Source organism: Miscanthus floridulus, chromosome 1 (genome assembly GCF_019320115.1).
Source record: "Miscanthus floridulus cultivar M001 chromosome 1, ASM1932011v1, whole genome shotgun sequence".
Classification (NCBI taxonomy): Eukaryota; Viridiplantae; Streptophyta; class Magnoliopsida; order Poales; family Poaceae; genus Miscanthus; species Miscanthus floridulus.
The window spans coordinates 176,868,561-176,890,953 of NC_089580.1; the positions used below are offsets into that span (position 1 = coordinate 176,868,561).

At 48.9% G+C, this 22,393-nt stretch overlaps 2 protein-coding genes and 2 long non-coding RNA genes across 8 annotated transcripts; 3 read left to right on the plus strand and 1 right to left on the minus strand.

Annotated features, from left to right (window-relative positions):
• Nucleotides 1–765: 765 nt before the first annotated feature.
• LOC136549421 (steroid (22S)-hydroxylase-like) lies at nt 766–6,814 on the plus strand. 2 transcript variants are annotated; one of them, XM_066540679.1, is made up of 8 exons: nt 787–1,424; nt 1,547–1,874; nt 2,059–2,211; nt 3,858–4,109; nt 4,216–4,308; nt 4,987–5,065; nt 5,198–5,304; nt 6,194–6,808. In XM_066540679.1, exons 1-8 carry the CDS (start codon nt 1,171–1,173, stop codon nt 6,440–6,442), a joined length of 1,515 nt encoding a protein of 504 aa, XP_066396776.1. In that variant the 5' UTR covers nt 787–1,170; the 3' UTR covers nt 6,443–6,808. The 2 variants fall into 2 exon arrangements, with proteins under 2 accessions (XP_066396787.1, XP_066396776.1); XM_066540690.1 differs by lacking the exon at nt 5,198–5,304 and having other exon boundaries at nt 766–1,424; nt 6,194–6,814.
• An 821-nt stretch (nt 6,815–7,635) lies between these two features.
• On the plus strand, nt 7,636–8,493 carry LOC136549433 (uncharacterized). Its single transcript, XR_010781900.1, has 2 exons — nt 7,636–8,022; nt 8,108–8,493. It is a non-coding gene; the product is annotated as an uncharacterized lncRNA (long non-coding RNA).
• Nucleotides 8,494–8,661: 168 nt separating this feature from the next.
• LOC136549440 (uncharacterized) lies at nt 8,662–10,856 on the plus strand. 4 transcript variants are annotated; one of them, XR_010781908.1, is made up of 2 exons: nt 8,662–9,602; nt 10,541–10,856. It is a non-coding gene; the product is annotated as an uncharacterized lncRNA (long non-coding RNA). The 4 variants fall into 4 exon arrangements; XR_010781907.1 differs by having other exon boundaries at nt 10,577–10,856; XR_010781903.1 differs by lacking the exon at nt 10,541–10,856 and adding an exon at nt 9,781–10,233.
• Nucleotides 10,857–13,614: 2,758 nt separating this feature from the next.
• LOC136549426 (probable receptor-like serine/threonine-protein kinase At4g34500) lies at nt 13,615–17,668 on the minus strand. The gene is made up of 5 exons (XM_066540704.1): nt 16,740–17,668; nt 15,031–15,135; nt 14,788–14,910; nt 14,141–14,651; nt 13,615–13,996 (listed from the first exon to the last, which is right to left on the minus strand). Exons 1-5 carry the CDS (start codon nt 17,369–17,371, stop codon nt 13,886–13,888), a joined length of 1,482 nt encoding a protein of 493 aa, XP_066396801.1. The 5' UTR covers nt 17,372–17,668; the 3' UTR covers nt 13,615–13,885.
• Between the last annotated feature and the right edge of the window lie 4,725 nt (nt 17,669–22,393).

The window sequence follows — 22,393 nt, forward strand, 5'->3', positions numbered from 1 at the left end:
GCACCGCCGGCCTCCCCAGGCACCTCTACCCCGTCGTCCCAAGTGCGCCGCTGGCCGCCCCAGCTCCTCGGCTGCCTGCCCTAGGCCCGGCCGCTCCCCTGCGCCCCCACACAGCCACAGCCACGGATACGGAGGCCACGCCGTGGAGCGGGGACGTCCCGTCCCCTCGATTTCGTGGGACGGGATTGCCTCGAATCTGAACGGAATATACCGCTCAGGGATGAACCCGCTCCCAGCTGCCCCTCATATAAACATCAGTTGATCCCTGGATCGCCCCAACCCATCTCACATGATCCCCTCAACCAAACACTACCTAAACTTCCGTTACTTCTTTGGTTCCATGCAACAGAGAAAAAAAGATACTATTTCTGCCTATATACAAGTTTAAATACACTGCATACATAGGACTAAGAAGACGTCGCCAGCAATATGGGCAACCGAGCTTAATTTTTTATGGTATATAAAGCAGTCCTCAACCTAGAGATAAAGGGTGATGCAAAGTAAATAAATACTACGAATTGAGCTTTCTTGTATTTTTCGTTAGGTCGGATTATGGGCTGTTACTCGATTAATCCGATCGGACCTGACCAGCATATATATTTGATGGGCTCGAGCTCATGATTCTCAACCCGCAGCAACCACCTGGTTGGACGCTGGCTGTCGTCGACGAGTCAAATCGTGTGTTCATCATACGTACACATTCACAACTTATAAATCCCTGATTTCAGTCGGGAAGCATGAGAAACTAAACATCGGATGTTTAGATGCACCGACCCTACTTTCTACTCCCTGTGCCGCACCAAAAATAAATCTCTGGCTAAAGAGCCCCCACAGCCACCTCTCGAAAACTTATATAAGGGCACCACAGAGCTCAGAGGGAGCGAAGTGGGCGCCTAGCTTCCTCCTACCAGTTTTTTTTTCTTTTTTCTTTGCGCAAAGCTTGCACTTGCAGAGGCAGAGGGAGAGAGAAATCCAGAGCTAAAGGCGCTTCATTCATTTAGCTCGCCCCTCTCCTTCCCTCTCTTGCTTTCTCTCTCCAACCCATCCTCTCTCTCTTTCTCTTTCTCTCTCCACAGACATAAAAACCAACGAAGCGGGCGAGAGTGATCATCAGGCAGAGGCAGGCAGGAAATAAATTTGAAGAAAGCTAGACCTGTGCTCTGATCGGTCATGGGCGCCATGATGGCCTCCATAACCAGCGAGCTCCTCTTCTTCCTTCCCTTCATCCTGCTGGCCCTCCTCGCCCTGTACACCACCACCGTCACCAAATGCGACGGCACCCACCAGTGGCGCCGGCCGAAGAAGAAGCGGCCGAACCTGCCCCCGGGCGCCCTCGGATGGCCTTTCTTCGGCGAGACCTTCGGCTACCTCCGCGCCCACCCGGCCACCTCCGTGGGCCGCTTCATGGAGCAGCATGTCGCACGGTCCGTCGCCGCCGTCTCTAGCTCGATCATATCGACATGCACGATGCAGCCAGCAAGCAGTACGCATCGCGCATCTTGCTAACGCGGCGACGGCGCCACGCGTGTCCTGTACGTGCATGCAGGTACGGCAAGATATACCGGTCGAGCCTGTTCGGGGAGCGGACGGTGGTGTCGGTGGACGCGGGGCTCAACCGCTACATCCTGCAGAACGAGGGGCGGCTGTTCGAGTGCAGCTACCCGCGCAGCATCGGCGGCATCCTGGGCAAGTGGTCCATGCTAGTGCTGGTGGGCGACGCGCACCGCGAGATGCGCGCCATCTCGCTCAACTTCCTCAGCTCCGTCCGCCTCCGCGCCGTGCTGCTTCCGGAGGTGGAGCGCCACACCCTGCTGGTGCTCCGCTCATGGCCGCCCTCCGACGGCACCTTCTCCGCGCAGCACCAAGCCAAGAAGGTAGGACTACTCATCTTTCTGACGGACGCTTTAATTATTTGCTTGTCTCCACGCGTATGTACGTGCCACATCAGAATCAGATCAGTAGCCTATGCAATTGCAATTTGCAAAGGATCGACGCTAACAACCGGTGATGTATGGGCTCGTCGTGCGCGCGCGGCCGCCGGATGGCGCTCGAGTGCAGTTCACGTTTAACCTGATGGCGAAGAACATAATGAGCATGGACCCCGGCGAGGAGGAGACGGAGCGGCTGCGGCTGGAGTACATCACCTTCATGAAGGGCGTCGTGTCAGCGCCGCTCAACTTCCCGGGCACGGCCTACTGGAAGGCGCTCAAGGTAGGTCGTCGTCTTCTTCCTTCCTTCGTCTCTCTCTAGTCACGACCCCCCGTGCGCGCGCGTATGGATCGACTTGCTTGCTTGGACTCTGCACTCTGCAGTCAGCAGCAGTCGTCTGCGGCACACGGGTTTTTGTTGCTTCCAAAAATTCGGCGGCAACTAACGTTTCATCAGACGATGCTACACGCAACAACCGCTACGGCCCATCTATCTATCTGAATATATGATGCACACGAGCGGAGAGCTACAGGAACTAGTAGGCAGATATATATAGCTATATGTGCCTCGCTCCCTACTGGCCTGTCAACGTTTTGTTTGGTACTCTCTCATCAGAAAACAAAAATACGAAAGCTAGTGCAAAGAGAGCGATAGGTTGTTAAAGTTTTGTTTGGTAGTTTGTGTGTAGGGGTCCTAGCTTAGCTAGGGGCGTGGTCCATGCATCAATATATAGAAGAGGAGGTCCGGGTCACATTGATGTACTACATGGCACGGTAGGGGCCGGAGCTAGCACTAGCAGTGTGGGTTTCAGATTTGTGGATGGTCCAAGGATCCTGTGTTGTTATGCACACGTCCTACTGCGTCAGGTCCAATCAGACAGACCAGTGGATCATCTCTTTCCTGCTACAGGCACTTGGATATATACATACCTCCTCAGCAATCAGCATGTGTTTTTTTTATGCATCCACAAAATGAAAAAAAAAAGTTTAGAACACAGTACAGGTTAGGCTTTTTAATTTCTACACTCATTTGCACATAGCCACATGCTGCCTGGGTGAAGTTCTTTTGAAGGTTATGCACCTAACTGCATAGCTGACAGCTAGATTTAGTAGATCAAAGGCCTGCTTAATTTGCAGCTTGTTTTCTTTATTTTCCCTAGCTATATACGACCATATATACTTTCTCCCCACATCACTCATGGCCCCATAAAAATGTTGCCCGCTTTTCAGTCCCTGTGAGGTCACCCTCAAATGAACTTTAGTGATTGCTCCCAGCCGCGGCATGCATGCTTTGCTTTATTCACAGGATCTTTGCATCATACAATTCCATGTGGGGAGTTTTAACTCTTTTTTTTAGGGAGTTTGTAGACTATTGATGAGAAAACCAATGATCAAGTCTCCATAACTTAACATGATTATGTGTTGGGAGAGCCCCATCATTTATCATGATTCAACTGCTGACCAACACTAATACTTGACATTGTTAATAAGCTGGTGATTAGCAGCTTCATAATTTGCATGCACTTATTAGCAGTCAATGAAATAGCAAAGGCTGTTTTTTGTTAGCTGAAGCCAATCATTATTCCCATGCATCCTCCAATCCATACCGGAAAAACCAAATAAAACTTTCTTGATTCTGTTTTATATTAATTAGATTAGATGGATGAACACAAGAGAGAAGAGAAAATGGTACTGAACCCCCTCTATCCATATTTGGCGGTAGTTACATGTCATTTTACTTCTGAATGAGAGGACACAATGTTCTCAAAAACAGACACAGCTACGAGCGAGAAGACATGGCAGTTAGGCAACACACCTAAATATAGTACTGATCTCCGATATTTGAGAGGACTTTGCACTAAAAAAGTTTTGCTTTGTTGATCTCAAAATCACATCATACAATTGCCGGGATTTTTCTTTTGTATGTAGTCACGCGCGTCCATACTTGGAGTAATAGAGAGGAAGATGGAGGACAGGCTTGATAAAATGAGCAAGGAGAAGTCAAGTGTGGAGGAAGATGATCTTCTTGGATGGGCTCTGAAACAGTCCAATCTGTCAAAGGAACAGATCCTGGACCTCTTGCTGAGCCTGCTCTTCGCGGGGCACGAGACCTCGTCAATGGCGCTGGCCCTCGCCATCTTCTTCCTTGAAGGATGCCCTAAGGCTGTTCAAGAACTCAGGGTACAATTTCGAACCAACGCACCTACTTTCACTAGTCATTTTCAAACTTTGTACCGTAGGCAAGATGTTGGTCAAAAACAAAAACTATATGGCATATGGCTTGCAGGAGGAGCATCTGGAGATTGCTAGGAGACAAAGGCTACGAGGGGCGTCCAAATTGAGCTGGGAAGACTACAAGGAAATGGTTTTCACGCAATGTGTAAGCCCCCCTTGTTCTGTTCGTTCCTTCCATAGCAGTGCTAGTGCGAGATCGCTGTACGCTCCGCTAGCTGTTTGCTACTTGGCCCAGCTCCCGTCCAAGTCGTACCAGCACAAAACCGTCTCGTCTGGTTGCGTGGTACAGGATAGCAACTTCTCCTCTCGAAATGTCATGTTCGAACGAACGGAGACCCAAGGTGTGCAGGATAATTGGGCTGGCTGGCTGCTTTTGGAGCGCATGGCGTCTGTTTGCTCTGATCTCCCAGCAGAGTTCTTCATTATATATATTTTCTTAGTTTTGGAAGATTTTAGAGTGGTGGCAGCCCCATCATCTCACAACAATCCAGATACGCTGAGAAGTACACATTGCTCTTGTGTCGCAATAATACGACAGGAAGGTATCTGTGCCGTATCTCGCTGTTCAAACGGGACAAACCTGAACCCGTGTCAAACATCACTCGAGCTAATAATCAACTGAGGGGTGTCACTTGGTCAGGCTCAGGTCTAAACAAAACAGAACTCTAAATAAGTTGCTGAAAGCTCGTCCCGGGCCTTAAAACAAACCATTAAATGTCAAGTGCCTCGTCAGACAGCTGCTAGAGGCACTTGAAAACCGTAGAAAATGGACCTTCTTCTTCTTCTTTTCCTTTTATTAACAGTTTCTTTCTGTGTCGCGCAGGTTATAAACGAGACATTGCGGCTTGGCAACGTGGTCAGGTTCCTGCACCGGAAGGTCATCCGAGATGTGCACTACAATGGTAACTTTAATCTAGAAGCCTAAGCTCGCGATTTTATATCGGAATCCTCGATCACACACATTCAGAAAACGACATGATGTACTGAGCGTTTCTCTGCTTGCATGCATGTTGTCTCGCTCTGTCAAAATGAAGGGTACGACATACCACGGGGGTGGAAAATCCTGCCGGTGTTAGCGGCGGTGCATCTGGATTCGTCGTTGTACGAGGACCCCAACCGGTTCAACCCGTGGAGATGGAAGGTCAGTGCCAGCTAGCTCTGCAACGTAAATTCATCATGATCATGAACATATACTAGTTGAATAGTACTGATAGTAGATGTCGATGAACGTCGATCACCGATCGAAAAGAAAATATCCGAGCAATGAGCATGACAGTGCGGTCTCGGCCTCTCGGGCTCCATGTAGCCAGCGAATCCGACTCTAACATTCACGTCTTGCTCGCTGAATCTGATCTCAAAAAGGAGCCGCATGAGATGCATGTGCCATGCCACCTCTGAAGAGTGAAGAGTATCCGGCCAAACTGCCAAAGCACCCTCGATTATTGATGAGAGGGGTGGCATGGCATGGAGCTGACATGAAAGGGAATGTCCGGCGCGCACACGTGCGCTCGATCTCGCGTGGTCAGATCGAAAGAGACGTCCTAATTTGCCTTCCTCCGACGGGAGGCGGAGGCGGCTGGGTTCATGCCGAATGAGGGACTCCAAGAGCATGGTCCAAACTGAAAACGAACGCCACGTTATTGGGTGCTTGGAATCCGAGTGCTCTGCTCGGAATCCATTCCACCCGTCGCCAACGCGTCTTTTTCTTATCATGTCCGTCGCAAACCGTTGATGGGAAATATAATCCCGCGTCAATTTCTCGGACGCGACGCGCACGTAGGCCCGTAGTAGATTCAGACGATCGGCGTGGCTGTGAATGTCAGTGGCGATCGTGGTCGTGGCAGCAACGATCCATCTCCTCCTTCGTTCCACCGATGAGATGATGAGCCCGTCGTGTGTCTTTCTAGAAACTGCTCTTTTTCTCCTCAAGGATTATCCTCTGTCCATCGCGAGTTCGCGACTACTCGTATATTCTTTCATCGATCATGCTTTCCCATCGCAGGTGTTTAATCTTGCTGCTGTTGTTGCAGAGCAACGCGCCGAGCAGCTTCATGCCGTACGGCGGCGGGCCGCGGCTGTGCGCCGGGTCGGAGCTGGCCAAGCTGGAGATCGCCATCTTCCTGCACCACCTGGTGCTCAACTTCCGGTGGGAGCTGGCGGAGCCGGACCAGGCCTTCGTCTACCCCTTCGTCGACTTCCCCAGGGGCCTCCCGATCAGGGTCCAGCGGATCGCCGGCGAGCAAGGGCATCGCAGCGTTTTGACCGAGAGCACAATGTAGCGGTCCGGGTACAGAGGCTGAGAGGCAGTACAAATTTTCGTTGCATTTTGAGGGTTGTGGTTCGTGTGTATGTATGTAGATTGTGATTGATATACTAAAAACAAGATAGAAGGATGTATAGACAGAGCAAAGAGGATGATGGTCCAAAAAGAGTTTGGGGGTAGGTACTCAGTAGGGTTATAATAAGGCCGGCCCATGGCCCATGTCAAGTAATAATAGAGATATATAGGCTAGTGGATAATTCTCAAATCAAAAAGAAAGAAGGCTAGTGGATGTCCAACATGTACCTTTTTTTTCTTGCTTTATAGGCAAGTGCTTTTATATATATATATATATATATATGCTGGCTACAAAATAACTTATTATGTAGCCACTTTGAGTTACGATAATTACTATGTTAATTTACGAGATTATAGTAACTCCTTACTAAGTGGTTTACTATTACGTTATGGTAAATATCCCCATGTGTTATAGTAACCCAACTATTGTAAATATGTATTGACATTATCATAAATTAGTATATAAAATTATCGTAAATAGAGGTGGCTACAGAATAACTTATTTTGTAGCTGGCTACTGAATATACTCTCCCTATATTTCCGATGGTCATATATGCATGAGAGGATACTCTTCTGTTCATATCAAGTATTTTTATTCAAATGACTCTTCAGAAGATTTATAGAGTGAGTTTTATAAAGACTATGCTCTAACGGGCCGTTCTGCAATCCATGATACCCACGGAGTGCCGCAAACAGGGAATGTCACTGCACAGCTCGGCCACGGGCCACGGCCATAGCCCACGGGCATAGCGATGGGCTCTTAATGGAGCAACGGCTCGTAACTGGGAGCCCAAATGGCGCAGCCTGAAGTTGCACTGGCAGGCTGGCAGCAAGGAGCAAGCCCAGCAACGCTGCTAAAAAAAGGGGCAAAACAGCAATCACTACGAACCAACCAATGAGGATCGTCGACCACGGTGGTCACAAGCGAATCACCTCTATTTCCGTCCGCAACAGATCCTGCAAAAACAATGACGCATGCAGTGACGCTAATTCTCCGCAAGTTGCGGCCAGCCCACGCAATTGACGTGGCACCACCAATCATCTTCGGACACGCGCTCCGCATCCTGACCGTCCGACTCGAACCGCCTCACCGCCACCGTCGGATTCCGCTAACCGGACAATAAATACATTGGATTCCTCTGCTAATCCTCATGCACCCGCCAACCCTAGCCTTGTTTGCCTACCCTTCCCGGTCTCTCTTGCCTTGGTCTAGAAGAAAAGTCGCCGCGTTCCCCTCGCCTGATGAAATCCTCTTCTGGTCTTGATCTGAGCCTGAACTTCTTTCCTTTCTTTATGCCTACCCGTGTCGTGTTGTTTTCGGATCGGATGCTTTGGTCCGATCGAGATCTCGCTCTGTTATTTGTTTGTTGGAAACGCGTTGTTTTGTTTCTGTGATGATGTGCAGGTTCAGATCTGGTTGGTTCGATTGATGAGTTGACGGCTTGAAGCGAGACGAGGCTGCATGGCTTTCGTGCTCAGAGGCTTCTGATCTGCGTGTTTGGCGCGTTGGATCTGGTGTTGGTTAGTCTTTTACCGAGGAAACTGGGTGCTTCAATTTGTTGCTATTGGTGCCTGATCCGTAGAATTGCTGTCTGCCGGCCTTCAGAGCTGGGACGTTCCGGCAAGATCTGGATCTCGATGATGTTGGCGGACTGGGACGACCGGAGCCGGAGGCGTCGAAGGGCTTCTGAAGCGTGGCTGGATTGCTGGATCTCTCTTCTGCACCGCGCCTCTCGATGATATCTCTTTGTATTGATAATTATTGGATGAAATTTCGATAATTATTAGATCTGAGAGATGTTGGTCGGAGCGATCCGTGCCCAACTGAAGGCAAGGTAAGGTAAACACATGTAACTACTGAGTTGCGTGTGTCGAGTAAAAAGAGGGGGAAAAAGATACTAGAGAGGAATGAGATGTGACATCTTGAAGGCCTTTGCCATGATGGGTGCGCTTGCATGGCAGGCCACCATAATAAAGATGTTGGTTTCGTGTGCTGGGTGGGAGATCGCACAGGGAGTTGTTTTTCATCCCTGGGTTCTCCCCGCCCTTTGTGTCCCTGTGCCCTGCTTCATGTTGTTGGCCTCGTCTTACGCATCATCATCACAGCGTGCTGCAAATTGAATGGAGCTACAGCGCAACACCAAGGTACAACTGGATCTAAATTTTCAATTTACAGCTGCTATTTAGAAAGCATAGATTTATTTAAATCCATGTATGTACAGCCGCCCAAAGTTACTGAAATCATCATCAATCGTTCAAACATTACACACACCTGCAAACTTTACACGACTACACTCTTTTCATTCATCCGACGCTGCTCTCCCGTAACACCATAAAAAGAATTTAACACAGCACTAACACATGCGGGACACGCGGGAGGTGTCAGCCTATGGACCATTGACGACGATAAACATTTAACTGCATAAATTTGGGGATAGCATCTGAAATATAGAGATCAAGTATAAATGAAATTAGTCATGAAGTATCCATTATCTGTTTAGGCAAACTCTGATGTCTGAAAATTTGGGCAATTCCAGTTTCTCACACGAAATTATGAAGTCGCGACCCAAACTGATAATTATTTGCTAGTTGATTTGTTGTCCTATGGCTGAATTATTCGCTAGTTGATTTGTCTAATGTCCTATGGCAAAATTATTCGCCATTTGATTTGTCAAATGTCCTATGGCTGTTCATGTGGACTTGTCTGCTACTATTAATCTTTCATTATCATTTATAAGAATGTGTCACACGGCATTATGAAAGATTGTTCTTTGTTTCTTGGTTATTTGTCAAGTTATACATTGTATCATAGATAAAGATTAGCTGTGTACCTATTTAATGTACTGGTGAATGCAAGATGCCTGGTTGCAGTCGTTTGATTGTAATTAGCTTGTATGATTTATTGTTGTCTGATAAAAGCCGCATGAAGACCTACTGCTGTGCCATATGAAGATCAGCTGCTCAATCATGGTGATGATGTATGTGAAGATCAACATCAACTGCAGTGCCTACATGGTGGCGACGGAGTATTCATATGATGTGTGAAGGCGACGGAGTATTCATATGATGTGTGAAGGTCAACTGCTCGGTATACATTTTTGGTATGAAATTGCTATGGTCTTCCAAGCTTGCTTTCTTGGTCACTGGACAGGGAGAAATGCTCTGCTCAAGCACACTTAGATCCTAGTCTCACTAGGAGCTTACTGAACTTGCACGATATTAGTTCATTTCAGTACTCAATGGTTCTGATGCCTTCTATTGATCTCTCTTGAGCTGAAGCTAGGTTTAAGTTTTGGTGAAAGCCATTTGATGATCTCTCGAGAGCTGAAGCTAGCTTTGGTACAAGTGAAAGCCAATTTGATTGGTCAGAACTCAGAAGGTAGAATAGCCCCTTGTAGTGGCACCAATGGGATCCTTTCTTGCTGAAGGGATTCGTTCTTTGCAACTATGATGTGACAAATCTTTGATGATATAGCCTGCTCGGAATTGATCGCCGCTGATGCTGCAGCCACCACTCCTGCTGTTACTCATACCCTGAAGAAAACTAGCAGCGGCTGGTGGAGTAGCACAGCCGAGCAAAGGCAGAAGGGATGAGACTTGGAATAAGAAATTATTCTGCTAAATAATATGCTACAAATGGAAGATCTGTTGTTTTTTCTATTGTCCAGGACATGATGCTTTGCTCTAGTTTGAGCTTCTTGTCTTCTATATTCTAAAATAACTTTTTTGCTATATTTTTCTTTTTTTGTGTGTTCAATTCTTTGCACCGAAGTTTTTTTTCCCAATCTTCTATAGGTAGTTTTTTTAGCTGAAAAGTTCTCATCAGAAGTCTTTTTAATACTCGTTTCAAATTAAAAGATGTTTAATGAGTTATGAATTTTCAGATTTTGCTGTGCATTTAGTTAGACAAACACTATCTCTAGATAAAGGGATGTATCTAGAGAAGTAAAAATGTCTTATTTGGAAATTAAAAAATTCTTATTTGGATAGGCTGTAGATTGTAACATGATCATTCTCCGCGGTAAATGGCTATGAGCAGGATTGATAAATGTCCGTGGTAAATGGCTATGAGCAGGATTGTTTCTGGAGGATTGTCCGTGGTAAAAGAGCATGATTGATTCGGTCGGAGTTCTCTCTGTCGAGTGGACAGATGAATCAGAGTTAGTCTCTTGCGATGGTTCTCCCTATTCAGGGGGCCTATTGTTTCATTGTTCTTGTCGTATTGTTGGTTTCTGCGGGGGTTGGAGCCATTGTATGCAAATCTTTTTGGAGGCATCACTACATGGAACAGAAACTTTGGTCGTTGTACGAAGGTATATATGATTATTAGCAACTCCATTTTTACTGTTTTCTCAGTTGTCTTTGTTGCAGTCTGGATATTAATGTTTGAAGCCATTTGTTATTCATACTGTCCATCAAGGCGCGTAGAAAATTGCTTGTAATTTAATTTCGTATTTGACAAAGCATAATTTCGTCTTATTTAAAAAAATAAAAATTAAAAAATGGTTAGATTTTGATCATCAGCGTTCAAATGTAACACGCTTTTAGTCCCGTCTGTCTCCTAATTGTGGATCTTGTCTCAACACTGGTGAGGTCCTCTGTGGACTGTTCATTACAGTCCTGGACGGAAGGTGGTTCGATTCCACCAAGGTCCTGTAGTCCGTATTTTTGTGATCCACAACAGATTTTTAAATAAATGTATGCGAAAGAAATTTAGATTTAGATTCTAGGATAATTGTAATATATATTTGATATTATTGGGATTCTATTTGTATTCTAGTTTATAATAATCTACATCTAAGGTGATTCAAGTCAAGTAGGCTATAAGTTCAAAATTGCTATATTTCTGCTGCAGGTTATACACAATTATTCAGCCAATCCTGCTGATTTTAAAATTCTGTGATGCTATTATCTATGGAGTTCAGTAGCTGTTAGAATTTCTGCTTTCAGCTTTCAAAATTTGAAGCCAACGATGCCTCAAAAAAAAATTGTTAGTGTTTCTATTATGTTTTCAGTACGTATGAAATTTCTATACGATTAGAGTGCTCTAATTTATGCGTTCAAGTATAGTCTCTTCCTCTTAATAACATAAGAGCATCTATGTTTCGAAAACTCACTCCCAATCTTGTTTTTTTTATGCAAGATAAAAAAAAAGCTGCTCTCTAACAACTCCCGTCTCCACTTCAAGCTGCTCTCTAACAACTCCCGTCTCGACTTCTAATCTTTTTTTTGCAATGCACAAAAATATACACGCGTGGAGTGTATGCATCAGACAATATGGAACGCGTGAAAATATTACACGTGTATGCATCAGACAATATGTATTTTTTTTTTGCAATGCACAAAAATATACACGCGTGAAAATATTACACAGGTGTATGCATCAGACAATATGGAACGCGTGAAAATATTACACACGTGTATGCATAAATTGGTCCTTCCAATTTAGAGGAGGAAGGACGTGGTGGTGTTTGTTTCCGCATGCGTATCCATCAGTCAATCTGATAAGGTCTTTTCACATAAGTATAAGAAGTACTCAGTAGAACAATATTAAGATTGTGGAGGGAAATAAAAAATAGGACAATATTTTCAATGTAAATGTACCAGAGATATTTGTCGGGGAATCCAACAAATATACTTCCAACTTTGTTAGTCATTTGAAAAACTCATAGATTTACCAACTATTTGTTAGAAACTATTAGAAATGCTCTAACAGGGAGACTCGTAATAGCAAAAGAAAGAAGTCCAGATTACCCAAATGATAACATAACAATTGGCATGAGATTCCTATAATAGGAAAAGGAAGAAGTTTAGATTACCCGCCCCGACATAACAATTCGCCATGAGATTCCTAATAGGAAACGGAAGACAAGGAATACCCGCCCCGACTTTGAGGAGCCTAAAAATTCAAATCATGTTTGGACCTTCCGGTTGGATCTTGGTGCAACAAAAATCTAGTCTAGCCATTAAGTGATTTTGGTGATTGATGATAATATAATTAATTGAACTAATATTATTTACTAATATACAAAGTTTTAGTCATATTAATGCAAGGATGGACTTGGACAAGGCTACGCTGATCAGCAATACAAAGTTTGAAAGACTAGAAGACAAACGAGACAAAGGAATCATGTGTGAAAGAAGAAAGATGAGCGTTTGGATGGCGACCAAAGTACGCCGCGCTGCACCTGCCGCGCTGCAGTTGCGGCATGCATTTGCTTCGTGCCCCCGCTGCGGCATGCCGCAAACTTGCCGTACTCCACTAATTCATTTTGCATGCCAAATCTTGCCGCAGTTGCGGCGGCTGTTTTCTACGCCGCATCTTTGTCATGCCACGGACTCGGCGTGGCGTCTTATGGACATCGTCCAAACGCGCAGAAATGGAGCTCAGGCAGCATCGGAGCTTAGAAGGTTGTCCAACAATGGGCTGAAGAGAAAGATGACATCTTACTTCCAATAGTCTAACCAAAATCACAGCAACCCAAACTTTTTAGTCATCAGTTGATTCATTGTCAAAAAATTAGCACACCAATGTTGAAACAAGTCTCTAGAAACTCCTTATAGGGTAAGAAACTCTTTTTCCGTTAGCGAAATAATACTTAGCAAAACCATAGTGCACATTTAGATAGACACTTGTGTAGCTTTTGGTAAATAGGTTTTTAAGCTGTCTAATTCAACCCCAATCTTGAACTTCACAGTCCCTCCGTACCTCACCACTATTCTATCTGCATTCTATTTCGCTAGACAATAAGGAGCTAGCCCCTCCATTCTTAAGATATTTTAGTTTTTATAAATATATTATTTTTACTATGTATCTACCTGTAGTGCATATTTAAGTGTATAGTATTACTACCAAAGCTGGCCTAAACCAAACAAATACACCTTGCGTCTTCCCTTTCGCCCCTAAATCAAATCACTGTTGTTCGATCTCTTCACCGGGATCTCCCGTCGTCCCGGATGCACTCCGAGCATGTGGCTAAGGGGGCGGGCCCGTCGTCGAAGAAAGCTTCGTGGGGTGCCCACATCCCAAAGCCTAGTAATGGCTCTGTTCGCTTCTCTCATAATCTGTACTTTTCAGCTTCTTTTTTCAGCCAGAACAGTATTTTTTCACATCAAATCAGCTGAAACAGTGTTTTTGTTTATTTTTTCAGCGAAGCGAACGGGGCAATAATAAACAACAAAAAAGATCTGTACGGCTGTGCCAAATCATACATTACGGTAACACCATCAAACCAAACGAGCAGCATAGCAAATTAGAACGCTCATCCCGCCGTGAATCGACAACAAAAATTTACAAAAAGTCAGTCCAGCCCCAGCCCCAGCTCCAGCTCCTCGCACGCCGCGCCCGGTGCGTTCGTGCAGGGTTGCTTGCAGCTTGGATCCTTCATCTCCACATCGACTTGTCCGAGTCGTCGGTGGCACCGACGTTCTCCGACAGAAGTGACGGCCGCGAGACCGTCGACGTCCGGTGAGACGCCCGCGGCGAGCGGTGCTCCTGCATCACGCAAAAGCAAAACCAAAGACGGGCGGGCGTGTGTCAGTCAATACCACCAATGCCATGCGCACGCACTACTGCCGGTTACTACTGCTAGCCAGCGACACCGGCGAGAGAACAGAAGAAAACAAAGCAAAACGATACCATGCGGAAGGGGAACTCGTCGCCCTCGAGCATGTGCACGATCTGCCCCATCTTGGGCCGCTTGTGCGCGTCGGCGTCGATGCAGCGGAGCCAGACCAGGAGCACCCGGTTGAGCACCCGCGGCGGCGGCGGCGCGGCGATGCGCGGGTCCACCAGGTCCTCCACGCGCCGGCTGCCCACCATGCCCCTGAACCACTCCACCAGGTTCACCTCGCCGGCGGGCCGGTTGTAGTCCACGGGGCTGCGCCCGGAGATGAGCTCCATCAGCAGCACGCCGAAGCTGTAGATGTCGCTGCTCTCGTTCAGCATGCCCGTCGACGCGTACTCGGGGGCCACGTACCCGAACGTGCCCATCACCCGGGTCGTCACGTAGCTGGACCCGGACCCCAGCACCTTGGCCATGCCGAAGTCCGACACCTTGGGGTTCCATTTCTTGTCCAGCAGGATGTTGCTCGACTTGATGTCGCGGTGCACCACCTTCGGTTCCAGGCCTTCGTGCAAGTAGGCTATGCTGCATACATTCGATTCAATGGTACATGACATGAGCAACATTACCAGTCGATTTATTTCCGTACGCACACAGATTAATAACAATCGAAGATTATGAGGTACACTGTCACTAAACTGTCAGCAGAACATGAACATACCCTTTGGCCGTTCCGACAGCGATCTTCATCCGTATTTCCCAGGTCAATGGGCTGACCGGCCCGACGTCGCCGTGCAGCCACTGCTCCAAGTTGCCGTTTTCGACGAACTCGTAAAGGAGCATCCTGTGAACGCAAATTTATGGCATTGCCAGTGATAGTGAGTACCAATCAGACTATCAGCAAGCATTTGTCAGTCCAGTGGCCGACAGTTATTCAGGTGAATTCACAAGTGTGGGTGCTCACCGTTTAGGGCCTTCCGCGCAGTACCCGATGAGACCGACAAGGTGCTTGTGCCGCACTTTGCCGATGGCTTCAACCTCCACCTTGAATTCCTTCTCCGCCTGACCCCTAAAACAAGTTATGATCTCAATCAACATGCCGATTAGTGAAGCGATCGTCATCAGAACATAAACTTCTAACCGCTGTCCATTTTATCTCTCGAGCTTTACCCTAAATGCCCAGCATGGTATGGTTGAGGTAAGAAACAACAATAACTGTTGCTTCTGTGACAATCTATCAGGAACCCACGTGCATGCATTTGATTCCCTTGAAAGCTAACACAGCTTCAAAGTTCATGGCACTGCATATTTTAGTTGGATAGATATATATGCCTACGAAGCTGAAAAGGAAAAGTTTGGTCGTCGCTTTGCCTTTCCCCTGCTTTATCTTTTCTTGAAAGAAAGGATTTTAATCCGTGGCCCATATGACTACCGACGAAGCTCAACCAACAAGTACGTAGATGGACATATACGGGCCATCACACAAAAGCACAAAAAGACCCACCTACTCATATCACAATCATACGTAGCCTTGAAAAACAAAATATATGTTTTTTTTTGTAAATCATTGACTATAGTATATGGACATTGTGGGCATGCATACAGCATATACTACATTATATCCATGGATTCACAGGATCATAGAGATCAATAATGTCACAATCGTGCCACACACCATAGCAGGTGTGGACACGCCTGCTATGGCTATGATTTTCTATCCAGCCGAATTGTGTTCTTCGGTGACTTGTGAAGATTATTGTGAACCCCACTACTAACTTTAAAGTTCAATAGAGATACCAATGATCAAACCTTTTTTTTTTTTTGTCTTTTTGGCGGCAAAGACCAAAAGAACTCTCCAGTTATAACCCTTTTTCTCCTTGTTTGTGGAGCACTATAAATTCAAAGAGTGCACTTCGAATCAGGGAAAAAAATGCTGCTATCACGAATGGTTAGTTGCTGAGCAGTCAATTGATTTAATGCAATTCACCTGTCTAGAACTGAAAACTCACATTGGTAACAAAAGTCAGAAGTATTGCTTTTAAGCTAATAAAAGCATGTTTTACAAGCTTTTTTATATGACCATGACAGTAAAAGATTATCTTGAAGCCACATCAACAGCAAAGCTACAACCACCCCTCGGGTAATGTGACCAGTGACCAAGAAACGCATTCACAGCCTATTCGGTTCGCTGGTTCGTATCGTTGCTGGTTCGTGAAGAAGTACTGCTGGCTGGTTTATGTAAGAGAAAAATACTGTTCCGACTAGAAATTTACGATCGTTTACGACATCCGACTAAAAATTTACAATCGTTTACGACAAACCACAGCTAAACGAACAGGCTGTCAATCTAGTAAAGCATCAAACATGTACTGGGCCTTGTCCAAATCTTAGGCCCCAAGGAGTAGCACTACGAACCTGTACTGTACCCCATTCAGGCATTTACACCAGAAAGACAAGAACGAGGGAACATAATTGTACTGTGTACTAGGGCGGTTAATTTAATTTACACACGTCGATTCAGTAATTAGTAGATGCTCCAGTAATTAGCATTTTTTTTATTCTGAAAGCGTACGACTGAGTGAGTTCGATGCCCTTTACCATGATCTTCTGGGATAGAAAGGAAAGATACCAGCAGTACAAAGGAAAAGGGACAGTGAGGAACAGAACACTCACTTGTGATCGAACAAGTCCTTGACCGCGACCACCTCGCCGCCGGCAAGGATGCCGCGGTACACCGTGCCGTAGCCTCCCTCCCCGACCACGTTCTCCGGGCAGAACCCGCCCGTGGCGACCTCCAGCTCCGTGAGGTCGTACCACCTCCCCCACCCCATCTCCATCTCCACCCCGGCCGCGGCCCCGCAGCCGCCGACGGCCCTGACCGCCACCGCCACCGCCACCGCCTCCGCCTTCCTCTTCACCGGCGACTCGAGCGAGCTCGCGGCCACGGAGGAGATGGCCACGCCAGAGGAGGTGGCGGTGGCGGTGGCGGCGGCCCCCGCCCCCGCCCCGGCGGCGCCCTGGTCCGCGCCGACCTTCTCCTTGCGCGCGGACGACGACGCCGCGCGGGAGGAGCCGGAGGCGGAGGACGGCGCGTGCTCGACGCGCGACAGCGAGGGCGGCCTGGCGCCCCGCCTGCGCGCGAAGAAGACGGCGGCGGCCACCGCGGAGAGGACGAGCAGAGCGACGAGTGCGGCGGCGGCGGCCACCGCGACGGGAACCGGCATGCCGAGGAGGGAAGAGGTCTTGGAGCTGGAGCCGCCGCCGTCGGCCTGGGCTGCGCCGATGCCGGAGTCGGCGGCGTCCATTGGCGGTTAGGAGCTCGGGGGCGGTGGGGCCGTCCTCGCCGGCTCCGACCCGTTAGGCGCAGCAGAGCGGGAGCAGAGGTGGTGGTGGCGACGGAGTGGAGGGAGGCGGAGGCGGAGCGTGTCGCGGGCGGCAGCCGCTCTGTTTTATGGCGCTGTTGGAGTTTTTCGTCGTTGTGAACGTTGGCGGACTCGGTGTTCCGTGGGCCCGGCCCATCAATTTCATCTCAAGTCCTTTAAATCATTTTTTTTGCGCTGTTTTGGCCTAAAGAATGCAGGCATTTATAAGTTTATTATCATATATTATCCTAATTGGTACGAATGAACAGGACAATTTCGCATTTACGAGTCACCATTTCGACAATAAGCCCTTGTTTAGTTCGCGAAATTTGGATTTTGGGACTACTGTAGCACCTTCGTTTTTATTTGGCAAATAGTGTCCAAACATTGACTAATTAGGCTTAAAACGTTCGTCTCGCAATTTCCCACCAAACTGTGCAATTAGTTTTTCTTTTCGTCTACATTTAATGCTCCATTCACGGGCCGCAAACATTCGATGTGACAGGTACTATAGCAACTTTTTGGATTTTGGGTGGAAGTAAACAAAGCCTAATTTAGCGCACTCGCATTCATGCAGGGCGCAGTGTGCTACTAATTTCCTAAGCGACGTCTAAACAGCAGCGCAACTACTCATACAAAACTGTTGTGTGCACTGTACGACGGTGTAATGCATGCATGGCATGGGATACGCGTAATTGACATCTAAACAGAAAAGCACGGACGGATTTGATTTGTGACTTGTGAGGGCATGCAAATGATGGGATTATTTACATTATTTATCATCATTGTGACTTATGAGTAGTATAAAAATTACTCATTTGTCAATGACACAATATAAGATTTCATCCCCAAATGATGGCGGCATCGCCCAGTAGTGGGCCAGGCGTACGGGTGGCGTACGGATTAGCTAGCCCTCGGGCCGTTCCACGGGAGGCGTGTAGTTTTGTTCCGGTGCGCGGCTATACGTAACGTGGGGCTAGCGCCTAGCGGTCGTTGGGCGGAAGCTGTCCCGTGAAGGCTCTGTAGCGCCCGTTGGCCTGTTTCTGGCGCGCTCGATCGATCGCCGGAGTCCGTTACGTTGCGTGCTCTTGCTGCTTCTACGTAGCACCGCAGGCTGCTTACGAAGACTGCGTCCTGACGTATTGATGATGCCCGTCACGTGTGTATTTATACGTCTACAGTATACGACCGCTGGTAGCGTGTACTTCCGGTCTCCAGTGGTAAATTTGTAATATGGGATCACTATCTATCTGGTCATTTGGACAGCTGAACTATACGCTCTGTCCTCCTTCACCCTGTTTGTTTGGGTTTGTTTAGCTTATGAGTCGTACTTTTTCAGTTAACGAATGTTATTTTTCTCTCACACCAAATCAGTCAACGGTACTTTTAGCCACAGCTTATCAGTCAAACAAGCATAAGCGAACAAGGCGAACTTACTCCTTACATTATATAATCCGTGTCGGTGTTTCGTACAAGCACCGGCAAGTAAATTTATAGTAATGCGCGTTAGGCTCGGATGGTGCGCTAAAGGACACAAGATTTATACTGGTTCGGGCGGAACGTCCCTACGTCCAGTTTGCTGCTGCTTGTGTTATTAGCACCGTGAACGATCTGTAGTAAGGGGTACAAACTATCGAGAGAGGGACTGGTCCCAAGTCTCTGATGGAAGGGTTGAAAGGTGGTCAAGAGCTTCGTAGCCGCTTGACTGTGCGTATGAGTGCGTTCTCTTGTTCGGTCTTCTTTTTCAGGTCCCTCCTCGATGGAGGAAGCGCATCCCCTTTTATAGATGAAGGGGCTGGCTTTACAAAGGTGAGGGCTCTAGGACGCGTATTCTACTTAGTCTTGTGGCTTACGTCTATCCGATCAGGTCCTCCATTCTGATGAGTGCGAAGGAAGATAAGTGCTTACAATATTGTTGATGTCTCTATAGGATGTCAGGTTAGTCATAGAACGCTGCCCTGCGCAGGGTATGGGCTGTAGTACGGTGGTTTTGACTTATGAGCCTCTCCCAGCCTCGCTCCATGCGCCTTCTGGTTCCCATGATTCCTTGTTGGGAGAGTTCGGGGTCGGGGTCCGGTGTGGCACCGTGGCCAAGGCCTTCCGACTGGGGGGACCTGAGGGGTCGGGAAGCGGGCGCCGCTCCCTCGGGTCCACAGCGTGGTGACGGAATACCCGTCGTCCGTGGAGATAGCAAATCCGTCCTTGGAGCGTAGCGGTTGTCGTATATCTTCGTTGGGTTCCGTGTCCCAGAGCTGAAGGCGGCGCCTACAACTCTACAGGGTGAGGCGTACACACCTGTAATACCTTTTGGGCTCTGCGGCGCCCGGAAGGGTCTAAAGCATCAGTCCTGTCGTTCCCTGGCAGTCTTTTTCCTGCCTAGGGCGCAGGGTATGGTCGTTGGAGCCATGGTTGACCCGAATGTCTTGTCTCGTCCTGTACCCATCATTATGAGGGATAGATATCGATCAGGGCGAGGCTCGTTCTGGGCCGTCGGGTGAGGCGGAGATCAATCCCTATCTCTTGGGCGAGACTAACCCTATCCCTCTGGGATCGGGCGAGGCGGAATCCATCCCTTAGCCCTTGGGCGAGACCGAGCCCGCCCTATAAGCGTCGGGCGAGACGGAGTTTGGCTTTGAGCCTTTGGGCGAGACAGGGTTATCCCACAAAGGCGTCGGGTGAGGCTGACCCTGCCCCTCCGGGCTCGGGCGAGACGGAACTCATCCCTTAGCCCTCGGGCGAGACCGAGCCCGCCCTCAAGGCGTCGGGCGAGACGGAGTTTATCCCTCGGCCCTCGGGCGAGACCGAGCCCGTCCCAAAGGTGTCGGGCGAGGCGGAACCAAACTCCTGTTACTCGAACAAGGGATGACATGACGCCTTTATGCGTCCGGAAGTTTTTCACGTTTGGTGGTTATCGGTTCCGCCTTCTGGGGTACCCCGGTATTAGGTCCCCGACAGTAGCCCCCGAGACTCTAGGTGATTCGGGTAGAACCGCCTGGAGGGTGTTTTTGATTTCGCCGAAGCTAATTTGCCGGAGGGTGCGCACGAGCGCACCCGATGGGTGTAGCCCCCGAGCCCCCGGGTGACTCGAGTTGAGTCGCCCGGGGGGTTGTGTCGGCCCCTTCGTGGGTAAGGCTGAAGGACTTAGTTTTTCATCAACCGGGTGTTTTCCGAGTGGGTCGTGTCGTCCCGTTCGCTGGGGATTGAATCGGAGCTGTCATAACTGGTGCTTCTGCCCTTGATGGCGGATCGTTCGTGGTTTCCTTTTTAGTTGGGCCGGTCGGCGAGTGTCTGGGCCCTAGGTGGTCCAAAGAGAAAAGAGCAGGCCTTTGTGGCTGGCGCTTCCCCGGTGGGTAGAGAGTCCGAATTCACTTGGGGAAGGCGAACCGTCCGCCGAGATTTTCGGGGTGAGAGGATAGGGACTGCGGGCGCGTGTCCCGCGACGTGACGCGGTGGCGCGCGTGGCAGGCCCGGAGATCGAGGCGGACGGTTGCCCTTCTCGCATCCGTCGCCCCCTATAAAACCACGGGGTTCGCCCCTAGGATCCTGTATTTCGCTCCCCTTCCTTTGCGTTCTGAAACATCCGCCTTCAATCTTTCCAGCCCTCTTGCGCCCGCATCGCTTCCGTCGACCGGCCTGCGTTCGTGCTCCAGCCGCCGTTAAGCTTGCGCCTGCCCTTCCCCCCTACTGCTTCAATGGAGTTGTGGGGCAGATCAAGCATCACCTCCCTGGCGTCTGGAGGGCCTCGTCCGCCGTGGCCTTCTCCACCCACATGTCCGCCGTCCAGGAGTGGTTGCTTCCTGGCGACGAGGGTGAGCCGGTACCGCCTAAAGGGTATGTCGTCTCTTTTGCCCTCTTCCATGAGCGGGGATTCGGGGTACCCGCGCATAGATTCCTTCGGGGGCTATTAGATTACTATAAGGTAGAGCTGCAGCATCTAACTCCCAATGGGATACAGCATATGGCAGCGTTTGTTGCCCTGTGCGAGGGTTTCCTGGGGATCGATCCCCATTTTGATCTGTGGCGGTATTTCTTTAGCGTTAGTCTGTCGAAGAGGAAGATTGGGGGGACAGAAGTGAACGCGCCGATGGGGTGTGCCAGCATTCATCTGCGCCATACCCGGTCGAAGGGTTACCCGTACATGCGTCTGGCTACATCCAACAAGGGATGGCATTCGCAGTGGTTTTATGTTAGGGATGATGTGAGTGCCACCCTACCGAAGTACACCGGACGTCTTATTGTGGATGCTCTGGCGTCGTGGGGCTGGGGCGTCCAGACCAAAGACAAGAAGCACATCTCCGACCTTCTCTCCGCCCTCCATGCCCTGAAGGGTCGGGGTGTAAAGGGGTCGGGGATTATCGGCGCCTACCACGCGAGGAGGGTGGCGCCACTGATGGCGCGTGTGCTTCCCCTGCATCGGATGATGCTAGGGATATCGTTCGAGGGGACGGTGCTCGTTGACGAGGCGCTCCCTTATTCGGAAGTGGCGCAGCGTGTCAAGGAGGCGACGGAGCCGACGAAGGATTCTGCCGGCATGGTCCTCGACATCGTGTATCCGGTGCCCGGGCATCCTCCAATGCGGCCAGAGCCTGGGTTCTTCGAATTCGTAAGCCCTCTTCCCCTGCACTCTTTTCTTTCTCCTGAATCTCCCCTTTTTTAATACTGGCTTTTGTGATGTTGGGGCTAGCCGAGGGGGCTAGTCTTCAAGGATAGTCCGGCTCCACTGCCGAAGGACAGGGCTGTGGCGGCAGCAAATCGACTCGCGGCCGAGCGGGACAAGAAGGCAAAGGAGGAGATGAAGAAGGCGAAACGACTGAAGCAGGAGGCACGGGATCGGGGAGAGGACGTGAGCAGTGAGGATGACGATGATGATGATGATGACGACGGTGACGACGAGGTAGCCGTCGACGTGGATTGGGGCGTCCTGGAGGATGAGGAGACACTGACAAGTGGCCACCCACCCGTGCA